This window comes from Stigmatopora argus, chromosome 14, assembly GCF_051989625.1.
Source record: "Stigmatopora argus isolate UIUO_Sarg chromosome 14, RoL_Sarg_1.0, whole genome shotgun sequence".
Classification (NCBI taxonomy): domain Eukaryota; kingdom Metazoa; phylum Chordata; class Actinopteri; order Syngnathiformes; family Syngnathidae; genus Stigmatopora; species Stigmatopora argus.
This window is the reverse complement of record NC_135400.1, coordinates 3,950,326-3,975,814: the sequence shown is the minus strand read 5'-3', so window position 1 is coordinate 3,975,814 and position 25,489 is coordinate 3,950,326. Positions and strand designations below refer to the sequence as shown.

The following is a 25,489-nucleotide window of genomic DNA, read 5'->3' as shown; positions in this document are numbered from 1 at the left end:
AAAATGAGATGAGATTTATGTCAGTATTTAATAATTTAATCCCCCTTTCCGTTACCTCTACCCCAGCATAACAGTCAACATGAGCTCTGTTCACCCAGTTTCAGCCAAAAAAACATAAACCACGAGTAAAGTCTATTAATTTGTTAGATAGCCAAACTATGGTGTTCGTTTCCGCTTCCGTAGTCGTTTCAACAATCGGAGAAAATAAGGGGTGTTGTTGACAATTTACTAAAACTGACACTGATATTCAACCAAAATAAAGCGATAAAAAATATAATTTTCATATGACTTTATTAGGTGTAGAATATTTTATACCATTGATTTTTCTTGGAAAGTTATATAGAGAAATGACACTTGAAGTATCTTGCGTCTGTATCCCGTGTGGCTCTGTAGTGGTACGTCCTGAAAGCCTAGCTTTCCGCGCGAAACGGCCCTGGCGCGTCTTGATTTTCAAGCGTCCATTCCACAATTTAGCTCATGCTAAGGCTGAGTTGCGCCTCCTCCCTCTCTCGCGCGCTCAGCCGCCTTTTTAAAACTCTCAACATTTTTTTAACTTGCTTTCTTTAACGCCGTTCACACCGCCCGCTCAACGTCATGCCAGCCAAGACTTCCTTGTCGTTGCCAGAGGATGTTAGGAAAAGGTAGGCTTCCGTGTATAACCTGTATGCTAACGATGTGCATCGTGCTCTACAATTCAGCAGGCTTCTTCTCTTGTTTTGGGTTGGATTACGCTGTATTGACCAGCCGGCTTCTTCTCTTCTTAGCTTGTTTTGACTACTGCTATTGTATCCATTTACACGGGGGTGCCGAACTCCGGCCCCCGAGGTACCCTATACAGTCTGTTTTCCATATCTCCCTCCTCATACCACTCCTGAAGCAAATGATCAACACATCAGCAAGTTGTCCAGAAGCTTGAGACAAGATCCTGATTATTTGATTCAGGTATGTTGGTGGAGGGAGACATGGAAAACAGACTGGATAGGGGTCCTTGAGGACAGAATTTGGGCAACCCTGCGTTAGCATGTCGCCACTGGATCGTCCGTAGCATGCACGTTAGCCTCCAGCCTGTCAATGTCTGCGCGTGTGTACGGGGAAGAATTTGGCGCCACTGGCAACATTGTAAACAAAGGATGAGCTAACATGGCTAAGCGTCGTTTTGACCTTTTTTCCCCTTAATATGTTAAAGGCTCCAGGTACTGCACGAAAATGGATCTTCAGATGAGGTGAGTGTTACCGCAGCTGTATTAAACTGGTTTAATGCGGCAAACCTTTAAACGTGGTTACGCGGGGTCCCTTTAAACAGTAATAACGGGCAGTATTGCTGTTAATTTAAATTTTATTGACTGTTTTTCGCACAAATACAATAGTAAATGACAACTTGCTGGGCTACTACATAGGTTGTCTAAGGTTTCAGTCCGATTTCCGTTTAAACGTCGACAGCGTAACACGCGTGTGTACAGCGCAACACTGCTAATTGCGAACTTATCACTAAAATAATTAAGAATATCAATCGATTTCTGCTGTAACAGTAACGAGTGCACGCAGGCTTGTTGTTAGCGTTACATCTGGAAACTAGTTTTGTTGGGATGCTAGCCTGGGCTTGTAGCCAAGTGGTTGCCATGCTGGCTGTACGGCTCGGGTTTGAGTCACGTCGCTTGCGGCGGGCCGGTAAAATCAGTCAATGTTTTGTTTTGAAAAGAATCATTAGTGTCTCTAATCTGTTTTTCTACGATATCTTCTTAAACTGATATTGACAGCTGCGCAACTGGCGGTTACCTCATTTTAGTTGCTGTATTTTCACAATGTGGCGCACCAAATTAATGGGCGCTGTTTCAGTTGCGGGTGCAATTTATGCATTCAGCCCATACACAAGCCGCTCCGGGTCAATGGGCGTAGCATTTAGTAATGCTAGCATAAAACACATGATAGTATGCATGCCAGTGTATTTTTAAAAAGGCAACAGGAGCAAAACTGAGTTTGATTGTCCTTTATTGGTGTAATGTATATTTGCCTAATATAAATCAAAGCATTCAAACATCTAAGAATCCATCAAGTCCTCCTTTTCTGTATCCGAAATAGAGTTTGGCCAACTGGGTAATTTTGCCATCCAACACGCTGGGTTCCAAAAAAAATAAAAAATAATGCAAATTATATTGTTTTAAATAGATGTTTGGGGGCTCCTGGAGTCCTGAGAGCAACAACAGTCAATTATTTTAATGCTATCTACCCTTGATAGGGGTAGATGTTCAATCCATTTAACCTGGGAGGGATGGGAGCAAATGAACGAATGTTCTGATGGATGCATGTCTTCTCGTGATATACACATAAAAATTTAAATGAAAAGAGCCACATGATGTTTATCATCATCACCAATGGTTTCTTATTGCTCTTACAGTTTAATGTGAAAGAGAAGCTGAAACTGGTGCAGGGTTTCCTGCACGTTGATGCTCAGGATGCCCTTGGCAACCTGGAAGAAAAAATGAAAAGCTCAGAAATCTCCATGGTGAGCATTTATTTTAATTTCAGCCATTTTCACACCGTGTCTCACAATGTCTGTTTTCCTCTTTTCCTCAGGAGCACTACATCTCCAATGTGAAATCTCTTCTGGGAAAGGAGCTCAACCTGGAGAATGGCGAGGAGTTAAACAGCAAAATGAACAGACTTACTAATGGCTTCCACAAAGACAAGGATGTTGTTATGGAGGTTGAGGACAATGAAGCCATCAAATCGCCAGGCGCTCGAGGGTGGAAGAGTAAAACTGAAACCAAACGTTGGTCTCAAGCACCAAACAGGCATTTAATTTTAGCATCTATTCTCTTACCTTTTATTCTTGCTCACCCCAACAGAGTCACCAACCAGTTCCAGGATGACGAGAAGTGGTGGAAAGCAACCAACCATTCTTTCAGTGTTCTCCAAAGTGTGAGTTTATGCTCGTTTTAATTATAAATTAACTCCTTGATGGCGGAATTTACATTTGACAAATGTGCATCATTATAAGAGAAATACATAAGTACATATAAATAGTGATAATAAAATACTGAATAAAACGATAATGATAATTATTGTGAAATAATTTTTGTCAACAATAATAAAAACTTTTGATTAAAAAAATAATGATTTTAAACTGCAATTACACCACCGGCCCACCACAGAGAATGGGGGCAATGTTGCGAGATGAATGCTCAGGAGAAGAGGGTGACAAGGAAACGTGTTTTTAGGTTAGCAATAGAGGCTAATACAAAGCATGAATGCTAAACGACAATAACACGGCCGAAATAAGTGATTATGAGATGCAGGACAACACAGGTCCCATTCACTAAAAGATCCAAGTGAATTCTCCCTGGCGTTTTTTTTAATGCCATGTAAAGAGCATCCTTTTTGAAAATGCTCTTAAGCCATTGTCTTCATTTGAGGACAGCCTGTAATATTTTTCTTACTTGATATCAAGGTGTTTCCCCATTTCATATGAAAGTTCTGAAAATGTTGCAAAAAAATCTAAAACTTGTTATCTTGGGTAAAAATGGGTTAAGTTCATCCAACTGTATTTATTTTTTATTTTATTTTTTGTAAATGGCCATGTGTGAGGTAAATTTACACTTTCTTTTAGTGAGGCTTAAAATAGTCTGCTTGCCAAAGGTGATATTGATTTTTTTATTCATTTCTTATTGCACAGCAATAAAGACACGTGTCAAAATTTCTGCAGATTTTATTCTTTACTTTTCATAGTGTAAGACAACTCCCTCATCTTTATTGCGCAACAGAACAACAAAAATACTTTTTACTTAAAATCATCATATTTTATATTCGCTTTTCTTATAAAGTAAGGTAACAGTTACTATCATAATTGAATAAAGATGAAAGTACCATATTTTCTCGCATATACGCCGTATATGTCGCTCAAAAGAATGATGAATGAATCAAGGGTACAGCTTATATGTTCACAAATTAGACTTGACATGCACAAAACTGCAAGGTAACAAGGCCGAAACGCCATAATGCAAGACAATGCGGCCGATACGCCATAATGCAAGACAATGCGGCCGATACGGTAATTTATTTCAAAATACAGTGGTACCTCGACATACGATCTTAATCCGTTCCGGGACTGAGATCGTATGTCGAGCTTTTCGTAACTCGAGCGGACGTTTCCCATTGAAATGAACTAAAAACCAATTAATTAGTTCTAACCCTCTGAAAAAACACCCAAAACAGTATATTGGATTGGAAAAAATGTTTTATTTCTTCTAATTTGCCATCTATTAACAAAGTAACACATAACTAGTGGTTTAATAGTAATGAAATGTGTTTACTTGAAGTAAAATTAGATGCATTTCGAAGGGGGAAGAGAGAGAGACGGACAGAGAGAGGGTTGGGGGCGTTAATTCGTAACAACCCTCTGAAAAAACACCAAAAACAGGATATTGGATTGGAAAAAATGTTTTATTTCTTCTTATTCTCCATCTATTAACAAAGTAACACAACTAGTGGTTTAATAGTAATACAATGTGTTTAATATAACTAAAATTGGGTGGTGTTGTGTGCACGAGTATACTTCATTACCCAGAAAGCCCTCTTTTCCCCGCGCATGCGCGTTGTGCGTTTCCTGGTCAAAACTCGTCTGAATAAATCGTTCAGTGCTCGTAGATATATGTTATACACGAAAGAGATGTGGCAAAAAAGACAGTGCACTACAATGATAAACAGCCTCTCATGTCATGGCCACCTGGTTTGGTCGCATCTCGAAATTTTGATCGTATCGCGGGCAAATTATTCGATCGAAATTTCCGTCGTACCACGAGCTGATCGTAGGTCGAGAAAAGATAAACAAATGAAACACTTAACAAAAAATATTTTGACCTCAATGAAATTCAAGAAAGGAAAAAAAACGTACCTTGCACAAAACTTGCTTGCTTGTGCCTGCCATTGCTCGCTCTGGGCGCCGCCGTCTTACCTAGGGATGACGTACTAGACCACTACGGACATACTTCCTGGTTGTACTGCTTACCTGACTTCGTTTTTGAATTTGTCTACGTGCAGGCAACCCCCTTTAGGAATGTGCAATCCAGCAGTCGATCCTTTCGATTCATACAGTATCTCAGAAATTCCACGTGCGATGATTTTTCTTAAGATTTTCCCTTTTAAAGTAACACATTTGTACTCCCTATTAAAACAATGAATATGGAGGAAAAATGTGAATTAGGGGGCGTCTTGTATGAGAGAAATTGGGAAATTCAACGATTTTATGGCAATTTTAAGGGTGTGGCTGATACACGGAGGTGGCTAATATGCGAGGAAATATCGTAGTTTATTTACTTATTCCCAGAAGTTTGAAGTTTCAAAATTGACAGAAAAAAGATGATAATGTTTTAGCTGGTTGTTTTTAAGGGTTTGTTGGCTTAATTACTATTAGGAATAATTTACAAAAGGCAAAAAAAAAAAATCTGACCTGTCAGAAAAGTTGAAAGCCTTTTTTTTTTTCCCAAGTGTTATGGTAAAATCATCTAATCCGCAGTCAGAAACGCAAGTCTGAAGACCTGAATGGGGAAGCCACGAATGGGGAAACCACAAATGGAGAACCTGAAATGAAACAAGACATCGATGGGGAGGAGGTGAGTTGGCCTTATTCCTGCTTCTGCCGCTAAATTTTACACACCATCTTTTTTTATTCCCAAAATGTGTAGCAATCTCAAGAGAAACGTTTGAAAGTCGAAAATGCAGAAGCCAAAACTGAGACCAATACCGTCTTGGTTGCAAAGGTAACAATTGACAACAGAGACAATTTTTTTGAATTCAAGATGCTAAAATATAAAATTTCCTCAGACACCACCTCCCAAATGCCCAGATTGTAGGCAATATTTAGATGATTCTGACCTCAAGTTTTTCCAAGGGGATCCAGACACTGCGGTGAGCATGATATTTTTTGTTTTCCAATGATGCGTGAAAGCATGTTAAGACTTTGTGGTGGCATGTTTCCAGCTGGATGAGCCAGAAATGTTGACTGACGAGCGACTCTCCTTGTTCGATGCAAACGAAGACGGTTTCGAGAGCTACGAGGATCTGCCGCAGCATAGAATTACAAATTTTAGGTGACAATTTAAGATTTAAATTAAAATGTTTTTGTACATGTCAATATATAGTGGTACCCCTACTTACGAATGCCTCTAAATATGAAATTTTCAGGTTATAAAACACTTTAATATGCAAATGACCGTTCCAATTATACGAAAACAAGATCTAAGTTACGAAGTCTCCCAAAGCGTAAATGCATTTCCTGCATCTGTTATTTTTTTTAAATTGTCCTTCTGGCTTTCCATTGCATCACATCAACAAATATTTTCATTCATTTTTAATGCATTAATAAATGTTCTCTTTTGTATGTTTCTCACATTCATACAAAATTGGGACACTTCGATCATTTTTAAAGGGATTTTTTAGGATTGTGGAACAAATTAGAGAATTTACATGAACTACGTACTGTTTTCTCTTGATTATCACGAATTCACTTCTTTGTGATTTTTTTTATCCTGCTATTAATTATTATTATTATTTTAATTTCATAAAAATGTGAAAATCCACGTTGAAACTCCTAAGCAGCCCTACTTACAAAAAATTCAAGTTACGAAACACGTTCTGTAACCAATTAATTTCATAAGTAGAGGTACCACTGTATTTTTAAACTCTTCTGCAGTGTGTATGACAAACATGGACATCTTTGCCCCTTTGACGCCGGACTGATTGAGAGGAATGTAGAACTCTACTTCAGTTGCGTCGTTAAACCCATCTATGACGACAACCCCTGCTTGGATGGTAAAGACCACACTGGATTTTACATTCATATTAACTGTATACTTCATTACACGATTTGCTCCATTTAATGGCATTAGGTATCCAATGCATTGAAGTGGGAGGATTTGTTCATTCACTGCCACCAAGCCACTTATACTCATGATAAATTGAGTTCAATTGGATTGGAAGTCTACTAGTGACTATCACATTTCTATTCACAGCAAAAGAACAAACAATCATGTGCACCACAGAATTGGATGTCGTTCATAATTTTTTTGTTGTTTAGGGGGTGTTCCTGCCAAAATACTTGGACCCATTAATGCCTGGTGGATTACTGGATTCGATGGTGGAGAAAAAGCTCTAATCGGGTTCACCACAGGTAATGAAAGGGCCTACTGTTGACAATTCTCTGGCGGAGCATCGTTTTTTGAAAACCCTGATCACATTTTAATATATTATGTTCGTAAAACAACAACCTTCACTTTCGATATTTTAATCTTGTTTCAAACACAGATCGTGTCTGTAAACTAAGACTTTTTTTTAAAAGTCATTCTTCAAAAAACACTGAAAAGTTAAAAATAAATTATAATTTCCATTACCAAAAATTTAAATCCAGCATTTTTCTCTACAAAAAGAAGAATGCAAGGTTTTAAGGCATGGATAAGTTAATGTCTTGGAACAGAACTGCTAAATGATAGCCAAGTCTTTCTTCTTTTGGCATCTTAATACCTTTCAATGCTAGAAGAGTTCAAATGTGAGCACTAGGTGGATAAAAACATCCCTGGCTATTTAATAATTCCTTTTATTTGTTCTTGAGTTGTTGTGACACGAATATACAGACACTACAGAACCCCCTTTCCCTGTTCAGCGTTTGCAGACTATATCCTGATGAACCCCAGCGAGGAGTATTCTCCCATCTTTGCACTGATGCAGGAGAAAATCTACATGAGCAAAATTGTGGTGGAGTTCCTCCAGAAGAACTCAGATGCTAGTTATGAGGACCTTCTCAACAGGATTGAGGTGAAAATCATAATTCTGCACATTTCAGTGCCATTGAGGGAGGGGCATCCCTAATTCATTTGAACTGGAATGATCATTGTCGGCCCCCAGATTCAAATAGGTTGGACGCTGTCCTCAATTTCAGGCAATATAGTAAACTAAGCTAATTGGTCATTTTTTTGGTGTTTTTCAGACCACAGTTCCACCACCGGGCCTCAACTTCAACTGTTTCACTGAGGACACTCTACTGCGCCACGCTCAGTTCGTGGTGGAGCAAGTGGAGAGTTACGATGAGGCGGGTGATTCAGATGAGCAACCCATCATTGTCACGCCCTGCATGCGCGATCTCATCAAACTAGCGGGCGTTACACTAGGAAAGAGGTACGACTTTTGTTATGTGTTTACCCCAGAAAACTTCTTTTTTACGGTTTTTTTGCGTGACTCAATGCAGAATTAAGGGAAAACAATGGGTCCAAAGCAAGCCGATGCAATGAAGGGTAGTGATAAGAAAAAGGGTATGATGACAATCGATATTAAGCATGAAATAATAAAAAACAGAGGTGTACGCGTGACTGGGCTGGCTCGCCAATACAAGAGGAGTACTTTGACAATATGTACCATCCTTAAGCAGAAGGATGGTATAAAGGATATCAAGCCTTCCAAAGGACTAACCATAATATCCAAGCTACGCAGTGACATTCACAACGAGATTGAGGGCCTTCTTTTAATATGGGTAAAAGATAAACAGTTAGCGGGAGATAGTGTGACAGAGTCGATATGTGAAAAAGCCAGTCTACATGGACTTGAAAGCAAAGCAAGCCATCTAAAAAAGACACCAGCAAAACCCTTCAAAGCGAGTCGAAACGAACACTTCTGAGGCATGGAGAAGCAGAAAGTTCCGCCTCGAATACATTAACATCTTTGCCTCGGTTATTGCACAAAGTCTAAATTTAGTGTAATGTAAGATTAAAACTTATTTTTAAGTGTGTGTACAGTAATCTAAGTTTGTTTATGTTACCAGTGCGTCCGTCAAGTCTGTCCTTTCCCTCTCTCGTCCGCGCCATCTGTCTGTACTGAGTAATGTCACGTTTTAGTTTTAAAGATCATAACCAGCAGATAGGTATTTGTTACCTTGTGAGTAGGTGGTGAATTAGAACCAATTAAAAAAAGTGTTTGGTGTTTTTTTTCCCAGAGGGTGGGAAAAGAATTTGTATGGAGTTAAGATCATATCTCAAAGTTTTACTGTAATTTTAGTTATTGAAAATCAGAACATTGTACTCAGAAGAAAAATCTTAAATTGACAGGAATTTTAAAATAACGAGTATCATTATTAAACTAGGGATATCCTGTGCACAATTTTGTTTCACAGTCACAAGAATTTGAGGATCTTTCAGTCCTAATCTGATACCTCGACAATGCTTTAGGAAGGGAAAATGCGTACTACTACTGGTGCAATGCTATCTTACCCAGGAGCTATGGGATCATTTGCTTCCGCTTTTCTCACTGTTTCGTGATGCAGTTGTGTAGAGCGTATATATATGTGAACAGTGAAATGAGCTGCTACAGACTTGTTCACCAATCAACCACAAGATGATGGATACCATCCATCGCACTTTGAACCGTATCACCAGACGCAGTTAAAATGTCAAGATATATTTTTATACTTTGGTAGCACTATTGGCTAGCAATATAAAGCCTGGTGGCGCATCAGTCTTATAAAGCGCTAGGGGGAAATGAAACCCTGTATACTTGAATAATGCAGGAGTGCCACTTTGGTTGCTGCTTCAGTTGCAGTGTTTACAAATCCTTTTGACAAAGTTTTGGCTTTCAGTTTAAAAAAAAAAGGGTAATAGAATTGCATGGAGTGCTCGCTAATGTATGCTGTTCTTTCGATGTTCCTTAATGCAGCATGCTGCTGTACTGGTAGGTTGGCCTGAATGCATTGGACAAAGCCTGTGCTATTATTTTTTTGAATGGTTTCACATTGTAGTGTCTGTGTACTACTGTCATTTCGCCATCCGGTATGTCATTCAAAGTCGCTCTAAGTATGGGGCAGAAAAAAAACTCACAAATATGATCCCACTCTAAAAGCCGTATCTTAGGTAAAGCTTTTTGTGTGAAATTGTGACAAGTAGATTAGATTAAACTATATTCATCCCATACTCGGAAATTCACTATTTTGATGATAGAAATAGTGTAAACAGCACAGATAGCAGAAAATGATTAACCTCGAAGTGCCTGGTAGGTTCAAGTGGTTTGCCCAGTGTTGCCACAGAAATCAAAAGTTGTTTTTTGAATTGCAGTCTGGACCTTCTCACCCCTGCATTGTTCATGTAACTCATTCAGTGCCATTGATGACAATAGATGCTAAATAATGTAGCTCTTATAAAGTAAATTAAAACTTAAATGAGTTTATCACTCGTGGATGTACGGCCCATTTGAAGTGGAAGGTCTGATAGCAAATAAACATTCCTTCATTAGTTGTCAGGTCTCCCATGTCAAATGGATTGGTGGTCTATTGCCGTCAATGGCAGCCAATGAAAATAAGAAAAAGCTGTTTTTAACATGGTTAGCAATAGAACGCCTAACACAGCATGAATGAAAGGACTACAATACAGGCAAAATGAGCACGTATGAGATGCAGGACAACACTGAGCCGACCCACTCAAAAGATCCAAGTGAAGTCTGCCTGTCTTGTAAACGCTTCTTAATTACCTGTGCACAAGCAGCCTTACTGAAAATTTCCTTAACCCATTTTAATCCACTCATTTGAGGACAGCCTGTAATTCTTTTCTTACTTGATACCAAGGAGTTTCCCCATTTTATGCAACTGTTATGAAAATGTTGCAAAAATCTAAAACTTAAGTTGAAATGGGTTAAGTTCATCCAATTTTATTATTATTTTTTTAATGGCCATGCAAGGTAAATAAATTATTTCTTTTTGTGAGGCTGCAAATAGTCTGCTCTGCTTCCCAATGGTAGTGATGTCTTCAGTTGATTGTTTTATTTATTTTATATCGCACAGCAACTTTTGGTTTGAAGGCAAATTCTAAAAATATGGCTATCAAAATTTTTGCAGATTTTATTTCTTTTATTTTCTTTTTTCTTATAAAGTAAGGTAACAGTTACTTTCATAATTAAATAGTGAGAAAAGCAATTAATTTTATCTTATTCACAGAAGTTTGAAAGAAAATGTGATAGGTATGATAATTATGGATGGATGGATGGATGGATATAATAACTATCATCTTTTTTGTCGGAAATTTGAAACTTCTAACGTGAATAAATAAATTACTTTCCTCCCTATTCAAATATGAAAGTAACTGTTTCCTTACTTTACATGATTTTTTAAAAAGTATTTTTTTGTTCTGTTGTGCAGTAAAGATAAGACAACTCACTTACACTATGAACAGTAAAAAATAAAACCTGCAGAAATTTTGACAGGCATCTTTATTTTTATGAATTTGCCTTCAAACCAAATGTTGCTGTGCAATATGAAATAAATAAAATTATCAACTGAAGACAACATCACCATTGGCAAGCAGACTATTTTCAGCCTCACAAAGAGTAAATTTACCCCATTATATGGCCATTTGCAAAAAAATAAAATAGTTGGATGAACTTAACTCATTTTAAACCAAGATACCAAATGTTAGATTTTTGTAATCTTTTAAGAACATTTACATAAAATGAGAAAACATCTTGATATCAAGAAAGAAAAAAAGGTTGTCCTCAAATGAGGACCGTAGGTTAAGGCTGCTCTTTCCACAGGAAAAGAAAAGAAAATGCCAGAGAGAATTCACTTGGATCTTTTAGTGGGTCGGCTCAGTGTTGTAATCCATTTCATAATTGCTCATTTTGGCCGTGTTATTGTCCTTTTTGAGTTCCCGCTCCGTGTTAGCCTCTATTGCTAACATGCTAAAAACATGTTTCCTCGTCATTCTCTTCTTCTAAGCATTGGTCTGGAACTAGCGTTCACCTCACAACAGTGGGTCGGGTGGTATAATTACACTTTAAAATTATCAAATTTTTTATCAGGTTTTGAGCATTATCGCAGACCAAAAACTATTCCATGATAATTATCTTTATCGCCCAGCTCTTATCTTTTTTTGTCATCTGGCCCAGGCCTAATCACAATTCATACATCCCACTGGATTTCATTCCACTACTTTGCGGTGTCACTTGTCCTGTGTTGCATGGCTGGCCACTTTTGATTATTGGCAAGGTGCTTAATCATGACATCCCATTACACAACCAGGAGCAGGAGACCTTTAGCCCCTAAACCAAACCCAACATATGCTCTTTAAGATTTATTTATTTTTATTTAGGCGAGCTGCCAGACGACAAGCTATCCGTCACCCCACCAAGATAGAAAAAGACAAGGGTCCAACCAAAGCCACCACCACTAAGCTGGTATACCTGATCTTTGACACATTCTTCTCGGAACAGCTGGAACAGGACGACAAGGACAGCGCCACCAAACGGCAGCGCTGCGGTGTATGTGAGGTGAGCCAAGACCAAAGACCTATGTAAACATCGCTGCTTTATTTGAATATTGTGGGATATTACAGAATTAGAGGATTTTTGGCTACAACTTTTTTACTTCACTTTTCTCATTTTCTCCCACATATTGATCAATAAACATAGGTAGGTAGACCTGGGCGATAAAGCGATAACGGTAATAATCGTCAAATGTTTGTCAACAATATTCAAAACTGCTAGTATAAACTACAATTACACCACTTGAACACCACAAAGAACGGGGGCACAGATGCTGCTTGACCAGTTGACAAATATGGTGAGGACCAGCTAATAATTTAGCTTGGTTAGCCATACATCTGCGCTCTCAGAGCATGAAAGGGAAAGGCCTATAACAGTCAAAGGGAGCAATTATGAGATGCAGGACTAAACTGAGCCTACCTACCCACTAAAAGATCCAAGTGAAGTTTCCCTGTCGTGTACTTTATCCGTGCCTATGAATGCACTTGAGTAGAGCTGGACGATATGACAAAAATTGTTAACACGATAAAAAACATATCAGTATCGATAATTATCAATAACTATCAGATTTTTTTTGTTTCAAATTAGAAACTTCAAACTTGAGTGAATAAATTTACTTTCCTCTTTATTCAAATATGAAAGTAAATGTTACCTTATATAGAGTATGAAATATGATTTTTAAAATTATTTTTGTTGTTCTCTTGTGCAATTAAGATAAGACAACTCCCTCCTTACACTATGAAAAGTCAAATATAAAACCTGCAGAAATTTTGACAGGTGTCTAAATTTGCCTTCAAACCAAAAGTTGCAAAGAAATAAAATACTCAACTGAAGACTTCACCATTTTGCAAGGAGGCTATTTTGCTATTTTCAGCCTAATAAAAAGAAACTGTAAATTTACCTCACATACGGCCATTTACAAAATAATAAAAAGATGGCTGAACTTGACCCATTTTTATCCAAGATAACAAGTTTTAAATTTTTGCAAAGTTTTCATGAACATTTACATGAAATGGGGAAACATCTTTATCTAGTAAGAAAAATATTACAGGCTGTCCTCAAATGAGGACAGTGGGTTAAGGGCATTTTCAATAAGGCAGTTCTTTGTGCACAGGTATTTATGAGGCATTTAAAAAAAGGGAGAGGGAGAGAGAGAAAACGCCAAGGAGAATTCACTTGGATATTTTAGTGGATCGGCTCTGTTGTCCTGCATCTCTTAATTGCTCATTTGGGCCGTGTTATTTTCCTTTTGCGTTCATGCTCCATGTTAGCCTTTATTTGCTAACCAAGCTAAAACACATTTCCTTCCCTGTTCTCTGTGGTGGTCGTGTGGTGTAATTGCAGTTTCAAATTATCAAATTTTTATCAAAGGTTTCTAATATCGTTGACAAAAATTATTTCACGATATCTATCATTTTATTGCCCAGCTCTACACGTGATGCACACTGAGACCAAACATGATTTACTGAAACTTCAGTAGGACTCCACATCATAACCTCTTCTAAACAAAGACACAGAAAGGGATGTCTTTTTTTTTTAAATAAAAAAAATGCCTCTTAAATACCTGTGCACAAACAGCACCGTTATTGAAAATTTCCTTAACCCATTTTAACCCTCTCTCCTTGTGAGGGCAGCCTGTAATGCTTTTCTAATTCCCCATTTAACAAAAAAATTAAATGGCCACATGTGATGTAAATTGACAGTTTCTTTTTGTGAGGCTATAAATCGTCTGCCTGCCAATGGTGATGTCTTCAGTTGATTATATTAATCATCACATACAGTCGTACCTCTACTTACGACATTAACTGGTTCCAGAACATTTTTCGCAACTTTGAAAATACAAACTTAAAACGAGGGCGACCCAGTGGTGCGAGTGGTTAGCGTGTCGGCCTCACAGCTCTGGGGTCCTGGGTTCAAATCCAGGTCACGTCCATCTGTGTGGAGTTTGCATGTTCTCCCCTGCGTGGGTTTCCTCCCACATTGCAAAGACATGCATGGTTGGCTGATTGGACACTCTAAATTGCCCCTAGGTATGGGTGTGAGTGTCCATGGTTGTCCGTCTCCTTGTGCCCTGCGCCTCTGGCCCGGAGTCAGCTGGGATAGAGTCCAGCACCCCCCGCTAACCTAATGAGGATAAAGTGGTTCAGAAACATGATTGCATTTATAATTGAATAACTTGCATATTATTTACAGACGTTTGAAGTTTCAAATTTGAAAGATGTGATAGTTATCATGATAATTATCTATCTTTTTTTTTTTTGTTTCGTGATAAGTTTTTGTATTATCGCCCAGACCTGATTATAGGTATAAACAATCAAATTTTACATTGAGTTTACCGATCAATGCAAACATTTTTATTGTCAGTATCTTATACTTTGCATCATGAATATCACATGTACTGTATAAAACCTCAATAACCAGTGGCCATCTTTAACACAGTGGACTTGTCTGGGGGCTCTTCTCCACTAAACACTCTTAATTGTGTGAAATCTTGAGATTTTCCTGATAATTTTGTATGAAACAATTTATTTGCCCAATCCACTGGGTGTGGGCAGTGTATGAATGAATGTTCTACTCTCCCACTTCAAACTTGGATGTCTACTAATGATAGACTAATTGAAGTTCACAGCAGAATGATTTGAAAAGACTCCCATTATGGTCAGTGGTGTTGACTTCTGGAATGACCCTTTTTATATGTTTCCTCTTAGGTTTGCCAATCTCCTGATTGTGGCAAGTGTGTCGCCTGCAAGGACATGATCAAATTTGGAGGAAGTGGCAAAAGCAAACAGGCTTGTAAGCAAAGAAGGTGAGTTCAAAAATGTCTTTTCACTTACGTAGGCCTTTTATTTAAAATCCTGTGTTCAGACCAGCCACGTTTCTTTCTCAACGCATGATGGGTAGCCAGACAAAGTCGATGTAATCACGTGTGGAATTTTTGCGCCAGTAAGAAAATGGGTAAGATAATACGCCAGCGATGACGATGAAGCAGCCAATCAAGTAATTTATCATTTAAATGACTATTTGCTGGAGCCAGAACCTTCCTCAAAGTCCAAAAACAAAGAAGTGGGGGAAACAAAACCAGATTATGGGAATAGTCAAAATAATTTGATATTAATGTCTCAATATTATGAAAAGGAAGTCATTTTAATATTGTGAGAAAAATTAGAATGTATATTATGAGAATGAGGGAACTTTTTATCTCCAGCGCTCAAAATATACATCGACACAATATACCGGATTAATTTATATTTAAAAGTGAGTGGGAAGAAAAACATTTCATTCTCATTGTCTATAATTCCCAATACAATAATACCTTAAAATATGTGTGTCCCAACATACAAGAAATTTGAGATACAAGGAAAATTCCGAGCACATTTATGCCGTAAGATACGAGACAACTTTGTTTTACGAGCATATGATGCGGCCGCTAAGTGAGGTGGTCCTTTTCATGCTGCGCGTTGATATTCATGATGAGAGGGAGGGGCTCTTTTTAATATGGATAAAGGAGAAAGCGGAAGTCAGCGAAATCTGTGAGGACTTGAAAGTAAAGCAAGCAGCTGAGAAAGGGGATACTTCAATGCCAGCCGAAACCTTCAAAGTGAGTCGAGGCTGGTTCGATAACTTTAAAAAATGAACTGGGGATACACTCGGTTGTGAGGCACGGGGAAACAGCTAGTTCCGACTTGAAATCCTCGGTGGAATACTTTAGCACCTTTTGCCTCGGTTATAGCATAACAAGGTACTCTAATGTCACATTTTATTGCAGATCATAACCACTAGATAGGTATTTGTTACTTTGCGAGTGTAGGTGGTGAATCAGAGCAGATAAAAAACATGTTTTTTCCATTGTAATATCTTCTTAGGTGTTTTTTCAGAGAGTGGGAATGGATTAATTTGTATTTAGCTATTTTATATGGGAAAAATTGATTTGAGATGCGAGTAAATTGACATACGACCTCAGTCCCGGAACACATTAAGCTCGTATCTTAAGGAATAACTACTCCTTTAGAAATCCCTGTCCAGCTTGTCCACATTGTAATATTAAAAGATTTAAATCATTATATTACCAGTTTAAAGTATTTTTTGCATTTTTGTTACTTGAACCGTAAGTACTTTGATTACGTGAATCCAATGTTGGTCGGGGTGTGTGGACCTCAACTTTTCACAACGCAAAGGTCGATATAAACACAAAACTGAATTTGACAGCGGTGTTGTCATGCGAAAAAACGTGGCCGGTCTGAACGCATCATATTTCCAAAATGACCCAGGTGCCCAAACCTGGCTGTGAAGGAGGCAGAGGATGATGAGATTGTGGAGGAGGAAGACGTGCCAGTCAAGAGTAAGAAGGCGTCTCGAGTGAAGCGGAAGAAGCAGACTCAGTGCAAGTTGACCTGGATTGGCGAGCCCATTGAGGTATGAGCTTCATGACTACTGTGCTTCAGAAGGGCATTACATGTTGACGACCTTCTATTGCTTTCAGTGTGAAGGCAAGAAACAGTATTATAAAAAAGTCCGCTTGAATGATGAAGAGCTAGAAGTCGGCGATTGTGTCTCAGTATCATCAGAGGATGCGTCCACTCCGTTGTACCTGGCTAGGTACCACAATACTTTATAGGCCAGTGACTGTGATAAACATCAATGGCAGCCAATGAAATCTGGTGTTTTTTTCCTAGGATCACTGCAATGTGGGAGGACAACAATGGAAAGATGTTTCATGCTCACTGGTTCCTCCGTGGCACGCAAACGGTGCTTGGGGAGTCGTCCGACCCCCTGGAGCTCCTGTTGGTGGATGATTGCGAGGACATCTCGCTGAGTTACATTCAAGGCAAAGTCAATGTCACTTACAAGGCGCCTTCCAAAAACTGGTTTATGGAGGTGAGACCACCTCACATTTGGGGAATGCCTTCCTCTTTCTGAATGCTCAAAGCGGATTTTTAATCATCAGGGTGGATCTGATGTTGAAGTAAAAGTCATTGAAGACGACGGTAAAAGTTTTTTCTATCAGTTCTGGTACGATACCGATTTTGCCCGTTTTGAGATGCCGCCCAAGACTGTCCTGTCTGAAGACTGCAAGTTCAAGTGAGCCCCAGCTTTTTTATCATCCAAAAATGAACATTCCTCTTTTCTTTTTTTTATTACTTTTTTTATTTTTATATTCAGGTCTTGTACCAGCTGTGTGAGGATTAAAGAGCGTGAAGAGTGGGAAATGCCTCGCGCCTTTGAGCCCCTGAATGAAGCGCACGACTCAAAGGCACTTTATGCCCTTTGCTGCTTCAGAGGCGAGCACTTCAGTGTAGGAGACAGTGTCTACCTTTCTCCTGAGGCCTTTACCTTCAGGTAACGCTTAAACTCATTCACCGCTACTAACGGCAATAAAGTGTGAGTGAAAAAAACGCTCTCACTCACAATTGAAACGGATTTGATGTAACAGTAGCAGCCATTGAGTTAAGAAAAAACAAACAAACAAAAGGGTTATGATCTGTTTTGTTCATGTCTGCGGTCAGTGTGAAAGCCACAAGCCCGGTGAAGCGCTCCCACAGGAAAGAGGATGTGGATGAGGATTTGTATCCAGAATACTACAGGAAGTCCTCAGATTATATTAAGGGCTCCAACCAAGACGCCCCGGAGCCTTTCCGAATTGGCCGGATCAAGGAGATCTTCTGCCACCGGCGAAGCAATAGTAAGGCGGACTTGTCGGACATCAAATTACGACTGTACAAATTTTACAGGTAATAAATTACGCTTTTGGGTCTCCTATCAAAGTGCAAAGACAATCAAATAATATTTTGACAGGCCGGAAAACACCCATAAAGGCGTGAAAACTAGCTACCACACAGATGTCAATCAACTTTACTGGAGCGACGAGGAGGTCACCGTCAGCCTGTCAGATGTGCTCGGACGCTGTCATGTTGAATACGGAGAGGACCTTAACGAGTCAGTCCAAGATTATTCTAGCGGCGGTTCTGACCGCTTTTATTTCCTGGAGGTAATGTTTGCATTACAAAATCCCCTTTTTTCTACTGATTTAAAACAATTTCCAGTTGTATTGATAAAGACAGTTGCACATTTAAAACTATGGACGTTCATTTTGTCAATGTCCCTTTAATCTTCTTGCAGGCCTATAATGCCAAATCCAAAAGTTTTGAAGATCCTCCAAACCACGCTCGCTCTGCCAAGCTGAAAGGAAAGGGCAAAGGCAAAGGTATGTTGAAGATTATTTGGATGAACACATTAACAATGAATTTAGGAAAAATAAACCAACTAGCTACCTGGGGGCCAGACCGGTAATACAACTTAAAATATGCCTCTACTTATGAAAAATCACAGTTAAGAAAAAACTTCTGTAATCAATTAATTTTGAGTAGAGGTCCGACTGTATTTGCCAAGTTAATAAAAACTAAATAAATTCAAATGAATTAATTAAAAAATGAAACGCACTGGTTATGGCTCAACACTAAAGTCAAAATTTTTATATCTTTATTTTTCATCCCTTGTGTTATTCAACAGCTTGCCTCCATTGATAATAACTTGACAAATGAAACAAACGTCCACTTAAAATTAACCTTGAACGACTGACTGAGCGCTGACTGAGTTTCATTGTTCATTGGCCCCTCCCAGTCTAAATGCTGTGAATGGCAGCGAATGAGTTAAATAGGGGAAAAGCTTGAAAGATGTGGATTTTTCATTTTCATGGACTTGATATGGATGTGACTTTTTTAATGGAAGGTAAGGGCAAAGGGAAGGCTCCTGTCCAAGAGTCAGCGGAGCAGCCCACGGAATCACAGACTCCTAAAGTTCACAAATATCGCACACTGGACGTGTTCTCGGGCTGCGGCGGTCTCTCCGAAGGCTTCCATCAAGCTGGTAAGGCCACCATGCTTAGGATATATTTTAATCCACAGATGTAATTTAAATACGTAATTTTTTTTCTTAGGCATTTCCGAGTCAGAGTGGGCCATCGAGATGTGGGAGCCGGCAGCACAGGCTTTCAGGCTCAACAATCCGGGCACCACCGTGTTTACAGAAGACTGCAACGTGTTGCTGAAGCTGGTCATGTCGGGTGAAAAGACTAACTCCCTGGGGCAAAAGCTTCCACAGAAGGGTGATGTGGAGATGCTGTGCGGGGGACCGCCATGCCAAGGCTTCAGCGGCATGAATCGTTTCAATTCACGCACATACTCCAAGTTCAAGAACTCCTTGGTAGTCTCCTACCTTAGGTAAAAAAAATAAAAATTAAACTTGAAAATAGCCTACTTCTTGCGTTTGAAGAATGACTATTTTCTGGTTCTCTCTGTTGCAGTTACTGTGACTACTACAGACCCAAGTTCTTCTTACTTGAGAACGTGAGGAACTTTGTGTCCTTCAAAAGGTCCATGGTCTTGAAGTTGACTCTGCGCTGTCTTGTCAGAATGGGATACCAGTGCACCTTTGGAGTCCTACAGGTTACTGTCATCCTTCATCACTTCGCTGCATCAGTACATGTTTTTTTTTCTATTAAGTATCCCCAAAAAAATATGTTCATAAATATGTCAAAATTCACACTGAACCCTGCAAGCGGAAGACAGGAGATTAAAAATGTCGTAAATCAGGGCGCTGCTTCTTCTTTGGCGCTGAGGTTGGTGGCTAATAGAGGACGTTTCTTTGCCTTTTCCTGTTTTCTTCCGATTACATTTCGCACTGCGCACATTACCTCATGGCGAAAGACTACCCCGAGCCTATTCCATCTTTTGAATGGATGACTCCTAACCGTCCTGCGTCATCTATGGCCCATCTAAGCCAGTATTCTGCACTGACAATTGAAGAAAATTAAGAACTGAATATAAAAAAGCCACATTGGGGAAAAACATCGCAATTAGACTTATTTATTTAAATCATTCAGTCCTAATTATTCCATCAGACGCTATATTTAAATGGATTGGGCATCTATTGCCGTCATTGACAAAGTTAACTGCTTAATTTTACGAAGCATATATTGTGATTTATTTTGGTACAGGGACATATTGGGATTTTTGTTTGTTTGCGATTAGTATTTGTGAAATCTAGAGTAGAATTTAAGACAATACTTTCTCTATTGTTTTGGTCATCGAAATAGTTTCATAGCCTTAAAAGATGCATATTCTCTTGCCCATTGGTTGTTCAGGCGGGTCAGTACGGTGTGGCCCAGACTCGCCGCAGAGCCATTATCCTGGCCGCAGCACCTGGAGAGAAGCTGCCCCGCTATCCTGAGCCTTTGCACGTATTCGCACCCAGAGCTGTCTCCCTCAGCGTGGTGGTGGATGAGAAGAAATATGTCAGCAACGTCACACGGTAAGCTCCTCCTCTCGGCGCCAAACATCAAACCGTCTCGAAACGCGGCATCTTGCTTGCAGAGGCAACGGCGGAATTTACAGAACTATCACAGTGCGAGACACCATGTCCGACCTGCCCGATATCCGCAATGGCGCCACTGCTTTGGAGATCTCCTACAACGGTGAGCCTCAGTCGTGGTTCCAGAGGCAGATTCGTGGCACGCAATATCAACCCATCTTAAGGGATCACGTTTGCAAGGTGAGAGCAGAACCACAATACAGACAGATATGAGATATCTCCTCTCATTTTCTGAACCGCTTTATCCTCACTATGGTCGCGGGGGATATGAGATATGAACGGTCATTTCGGACAAACATGTACATATACACACGGAAATGCATGTGGACTGCAAAATCAGTTCACGTACACATTTGAAGCCTGTGAAATTTGCTTCAATGTACTGTATTTTCTTGCATATAAGCGGTATTTGTAACCAAAAAAATGACTGGATCAAGGTGCGGCTTATGTGCCAAAGACTTGCTCTTACTCTTTTTCACCGTTAGATTTAAGCAAAGTAACATTTACTATTTGTTGGTTATTTTCTGTTTTGCCGTAAGAAAACAACCATTACTGGATAAATTAATTCCTTATGATATTGACCCTAGTAACGTGTTTTTGATTCCCACAGTATCTCAGAAATACCACGCGTGGTGATTTTTCCTAAGATTTTCCCTTCAAAGGAACACATTTGTACTCCCTATTAAAACCATGAAGATAGAGGTCAAAATTATAAATCAGGGGGTGGCTTATGCGCGAGAAATAGTAAAATTCAACAATTTTAAGGCAATTTTAGGGGTGCGGCTTATATGCGAGTAAATACGGTAGCTGGAAACCATGCTTAGAGACTGCTATGATCCAGATGAGGGGCAGCTAACTCGACTGTCTTTTTTCCTGAATGGAGGCAGGCCTGATCGCATTATAAATTTTGTCAGCATTTTCTGAACAAGAGCGATAGCACTGCATTTCAGTGTGTGCGTGCACCCATTTCAGTGTTTATGTCCTAAATAGCCTTTCATATGCCTGATTGGAATAGAGCGGTCCATTTAAAAAATAAAAAAAATAAAAATAAATGCTGTTTGTGTGAAAAGGACATGAGCGCTCTTGTGGAAGGCCGCATGCGCCACATCCCGCTGGCGCCAGGCTCGGACTGGAGAGATCTTCCCAATATTGAGGTGCTTCTGAAGGATGGCACCAGGACTAAGAAACTGCGCTACTCTCACCAGGACAAAAAGAACGGACGCAGCGGCACCGGCGCACTAAAAGGCGTGTGCACCTGTGCTGGAGGTACGCAAGGGCTTTAATGCAACTCAAGAGTACATCAAGGGTGTCCAAACTATTCCACAAAGGGCTGCCGTTGGGTGCAAGTTTTTGTTCCATATGATTCTGAACTCACAGATGAACCCGATAAAGTTTCTTCTGTAACCAGGAGCTTGTGAGTGCAATCAATTGATTACAATTTTAAGGCACTGAATTGCTGAAATTATGTCTTAAACAGTTTGAAATGAAAACCTGCAACCAGTGCTGACTTGAGGACTAGATGGGTGCCCAAACCGGTCCTCAAGGGCCACGGTGGCTGCAGATTTTCATTTCCATTCAAAGATCTGGTGTCTTTTAAAAGTGTCATTGGTTGATTGCCGTCAGGTGGTGCTGGTTTCAGAAGAAACCTTATTGGTTAAACTTTGGTTGATCAGTTCAAATAAAACCCCACAGCATTTTGTGGAATAGTTTTGACACCCCTGGACTAGATGTTTTAATGGTTGGCTTTTTTTTTCTCTGATGAAGCAAAGCCTTGCGATCCGGCTGACCGGCAGTTTAACACGCTGATCCCGTGGTGTCTCCCTCATACGGGAAACCGCCACAATCACTGGGCTGGACTTTATGGAAGGCTGGAGTGGGATGGATTCTTCAGTACCACAGTCACAAACCCTGAGCCCATGGGAAAACAGGTAAGGTTTCGGGTGTAAAAAGGATTAAGACTTGTGGCTGTCCTTTTTATAGCCCAACTCGCAATGGTTGCCATTGCACCCACTCCCTCCCAGTTCAAGCCGTCTTAACCCTTTATGCTGTCTTTAAAATTGGCCAAAGTTAGCAGGAAGTGCCTTGTGAGGATAAGTGGTAAAGATAATGAATAAATAACAGGAAGTGACTCAGGAATGGTCAATAATCAATGGGAAGTCACTTGTAAATAGCATAAATATACAGGGTTGTACCCTGTTTCAGTTACCTTGCAGGAGATTGCAGGCCAGCAGACCAAAGTTTCCCCATGCAGTTCCTCTAGAAATTGAATTTTCTAGGCCCTTTTTTTTTTTTTACATTTTACTTTAAGTGTCTTCATCAACAAGTAATGTAAAAATAAAACAGTGATTTAGTTGGCTCCCATTGTTGGCAATAGACATTCATAATTTCCAATGGAAATAAGAAAAATAACAGATTTGTCATTATTTAAATTTTTATTTATTATTTATATATATATATATATATATATATATATATATATATATAAATATATATTAATATAATATAATATTAATATATAATATATATAGTCTTAGTCCAAAATGAATGGTAATTCTTCAATGCCACTCAAGTTAGATTTGGATTTATTTTGTAATTATTAAAGTTAAATTTATTCAATGAATAAATTGACACTTGTCCTATGTGTAAATTGATGACCCCTAATCCCATGTTATATTTTTAATATGAGCTCAACAGTTTTTTTTTTAATTCTCTCAAATAACAGGGTCGTGTACTGCACCCTGAGCAGCACCGAGTGGTGAGTGTGAGGGAATGCGCTCGCTCTCAAGGTTTCCCTGACACCTACCGCTTCTTTGGGAACATCCTGGACAAACACAGACAGGTCAGCAGTCACGCCAGCTATTCCAGCTCCGAATAGTGATGGCGCGTTAATGCTTTTATTTTCATCGGCCTCTGGCAGGTGGGCAACGCAGTGCCACCACCCCTCTCCAGGGCCATCGGATTGGAGATCAAGAAATGCGTTATTGAAAGGATGAAAGAAGACCAAATGGAAAGTAAGCATGCTTTTTTTGTAATGTGTACTTGAGTAACAAAACTTAGGACTCAACATGTCCTCTTTATCCATTACAGGTGTCAAACAGGAGAAGATAGAGATGTCAGACTAAGTTTTTCTTGTATTGTTTTGTTTAATTTCCCCGTTTCCCTCCAGCTATATATGGCAGATGAATTTACACCATTCTGTGACAGACAGAGTAATGAATTAATGAGTTTTAATCTTTTTAACTTGTATGTCAAATTATATGTAGTTTTTATATCTATTGCATCAAATAAAGCTCTTATGAAATGGCTCATGTTAAACTTGAAAAATATTTGCTTGTTTTTTTGTTTAGTATTTTGGGAAGGGGTTCTTTTTTATTATTATTTAAATTCAGCCTGGGGGTGTTCATAGATCCATGTCAAAATATAGATTGGACGACTAGCACCTTCAAAGGCACTGAAAGATGAGTATTCACATTCACTGTCATCTACAGAATTGATTTGGAGTTTTTTGTTGTCCTTTTTAATTTAAAAAAAAAAAAAGTTTACTAAATACTTTTTCCCCCCAATTAAACTAATGGATGGTATTATGTCTCAGGCCTCTTTGGGTCACTGAAATCAATCACACCTGTGATAATTAGTTTGCTAGGTGAGCCCAAATAAAGGAAAAACTATTGGAGAGTGTTCCACATTATTAATCAAACCAAGGGAAAGTAAAAGGATCTCTCTGCTGTTGAAAAGCAAGAAATAGTTGGATGCCTTGGACAAGGTATGAAAACCTTAGAAATTTCACAAAAACTTAAGTGTGTTAGCTGTACTGTTGAGATTTGTAGCTGATTCAGACACATGGATTCGTGTAGATAAAGATACAATGAGGAAGGTGTTGGAATAATGATTAATACCAGTAAATCATTATTAGTAATATTGAATTAAAATTGGAAGACATCTTTCACATATCTGTTTACAACTTGCAAGGAGGATACTCGTAACGCTGCTTCGTTCCCAAGCATTCTGACGTGTAGTATATTCTTCTCTGTATTTAGTAGTGACAAACTGAAAACATTTAATGTAATCTGATTCAAAACAATTGCCATTATTAGATCGAAACCAAAACACCTGCGTAAGAATTTGCAGTATAAGCATAATAGTTTATTTATAAGGTAAACTGCCGGCGTCCCAGACAAAACAATTTATGAGTCCTTCGTAGATCATTGCGAACTTACATCTGGGAGTCTGGGTTGCGAGGTCTATCTCCCAGTAACAGTCCTTGAGGTGTTATGTCAACAAGCTGGAGCCAGCAGGGTGACCTCGAGTTTGTCCCAGTCTCAAATTAAAGACACTCTAATACAAAAGTAATTAAAATGCATACGTCTATAATATTATCATGAATTAATTCATAGCCTTATTACTAATTAAAAATGCTTACAAAACATATAGAAACATCCCATAATAAATCCAACAATGGGGAATGTTGGATTTATTGGAATAATGATTAATACCAGTAAATCATTATTAGTCATATTTAATTAAAATTTCACGAAAGCTTAAGTGTGTTCACTGTACTGTTGAGATTTGTAGCTGATTCAGAGCACACGGATTCGTGTAGATAAAGATACAATGAGGAAGGTTTCTGACATAAATATATCGGATTAAGAGAGCAGCTGCTAAAATGCCATTACAAAGAAGCAAACAGATATTTGAAGCTGCTGGTGCCTCTGGAGTCCCACTGACATCAAGGTGTAGGATCCTCTGGGGCGGGGGTGGCCAAGTCCGGTCCTCGAGAGCCCCTATCCAGTCTGTTTTTCATATTTCCCGCCTACCACACCTAAATCAAATGATTAAC

At 39.1% G+C, this 25,489-nt stretch overlaps 1 protein-coding gene across 2 annotated transcripts; it reads left to right on the top strand.

The window, feature by feature from the left end:
- Positions 1 to 389: 389 nt before the first annotated feature.
- dnmt1 (DNA (cytosine-5-)-methyltransferase 1) lies at positions 390 to 23,955 on the top strand. Of its 2 annotated transcripts, XM_077619042.1 has the most exons (34): positions 390 to 641; positions 1,187 to 1,223; positions 2,396 to 2,503; positions 2,575 to 2,770; positions 2,847 to 2,919; positions 5,513 to 5,609; positions 5,682 to 5,756; positions 5,821 to 5,904; positions 5,977 to 6,086; positions 6,689 to 6,807; positions 7,073 to 7,165; positions 7,655 to 7,806; positions 7,979 to 8,166; positions 9,694 to 9,708; positions 12,114 to 12,291; positions 14,994 to 15,091; positions 16,554 to 16,698; positions 16,766 to 16,881; positions 16,959 to 17,160; positions 17,231 to 17,364; positions 17,446 to 17,622; positions 17,790 to 18,014; positions 18,079 to 18,271; positions 18,403 to 18,487; positions 19,012 to 19,149; positions 19,220 to 19,502; positions 19,586 to 19,727; positions 20,426 to 20,592; positions 20,655 to 20,832; positions 21,723 to 21,918; positions 22,417 to 22,580; positions 23,375 to 23,491; positions 23,570 to 23,663; positions 23,740 to 23,955. In XM_077619042.1, the coding sequence occupies exons 1-34, from the start codon at positions 595 to 597 to the stop codon at positions 23,772 to 23,774; spliced, it is 4,461 nt and encodes a 1,486-aa protein (XP_077475168.1). In that variant the 5' UTR covers positions 390 to 594; the 3' UTR covers positions 23,775 to 23,955. The 2 variants fall into 2 exon arrangements, with proteins under 2 accessions (XP_077475168.1, XP_077475169.1); XM_077619043.1 differs by lacking the exon at positions 9,694 to 9,708.
- Positions 23,956 to 25,489: the final 1,534 nt, after the last annotated feature.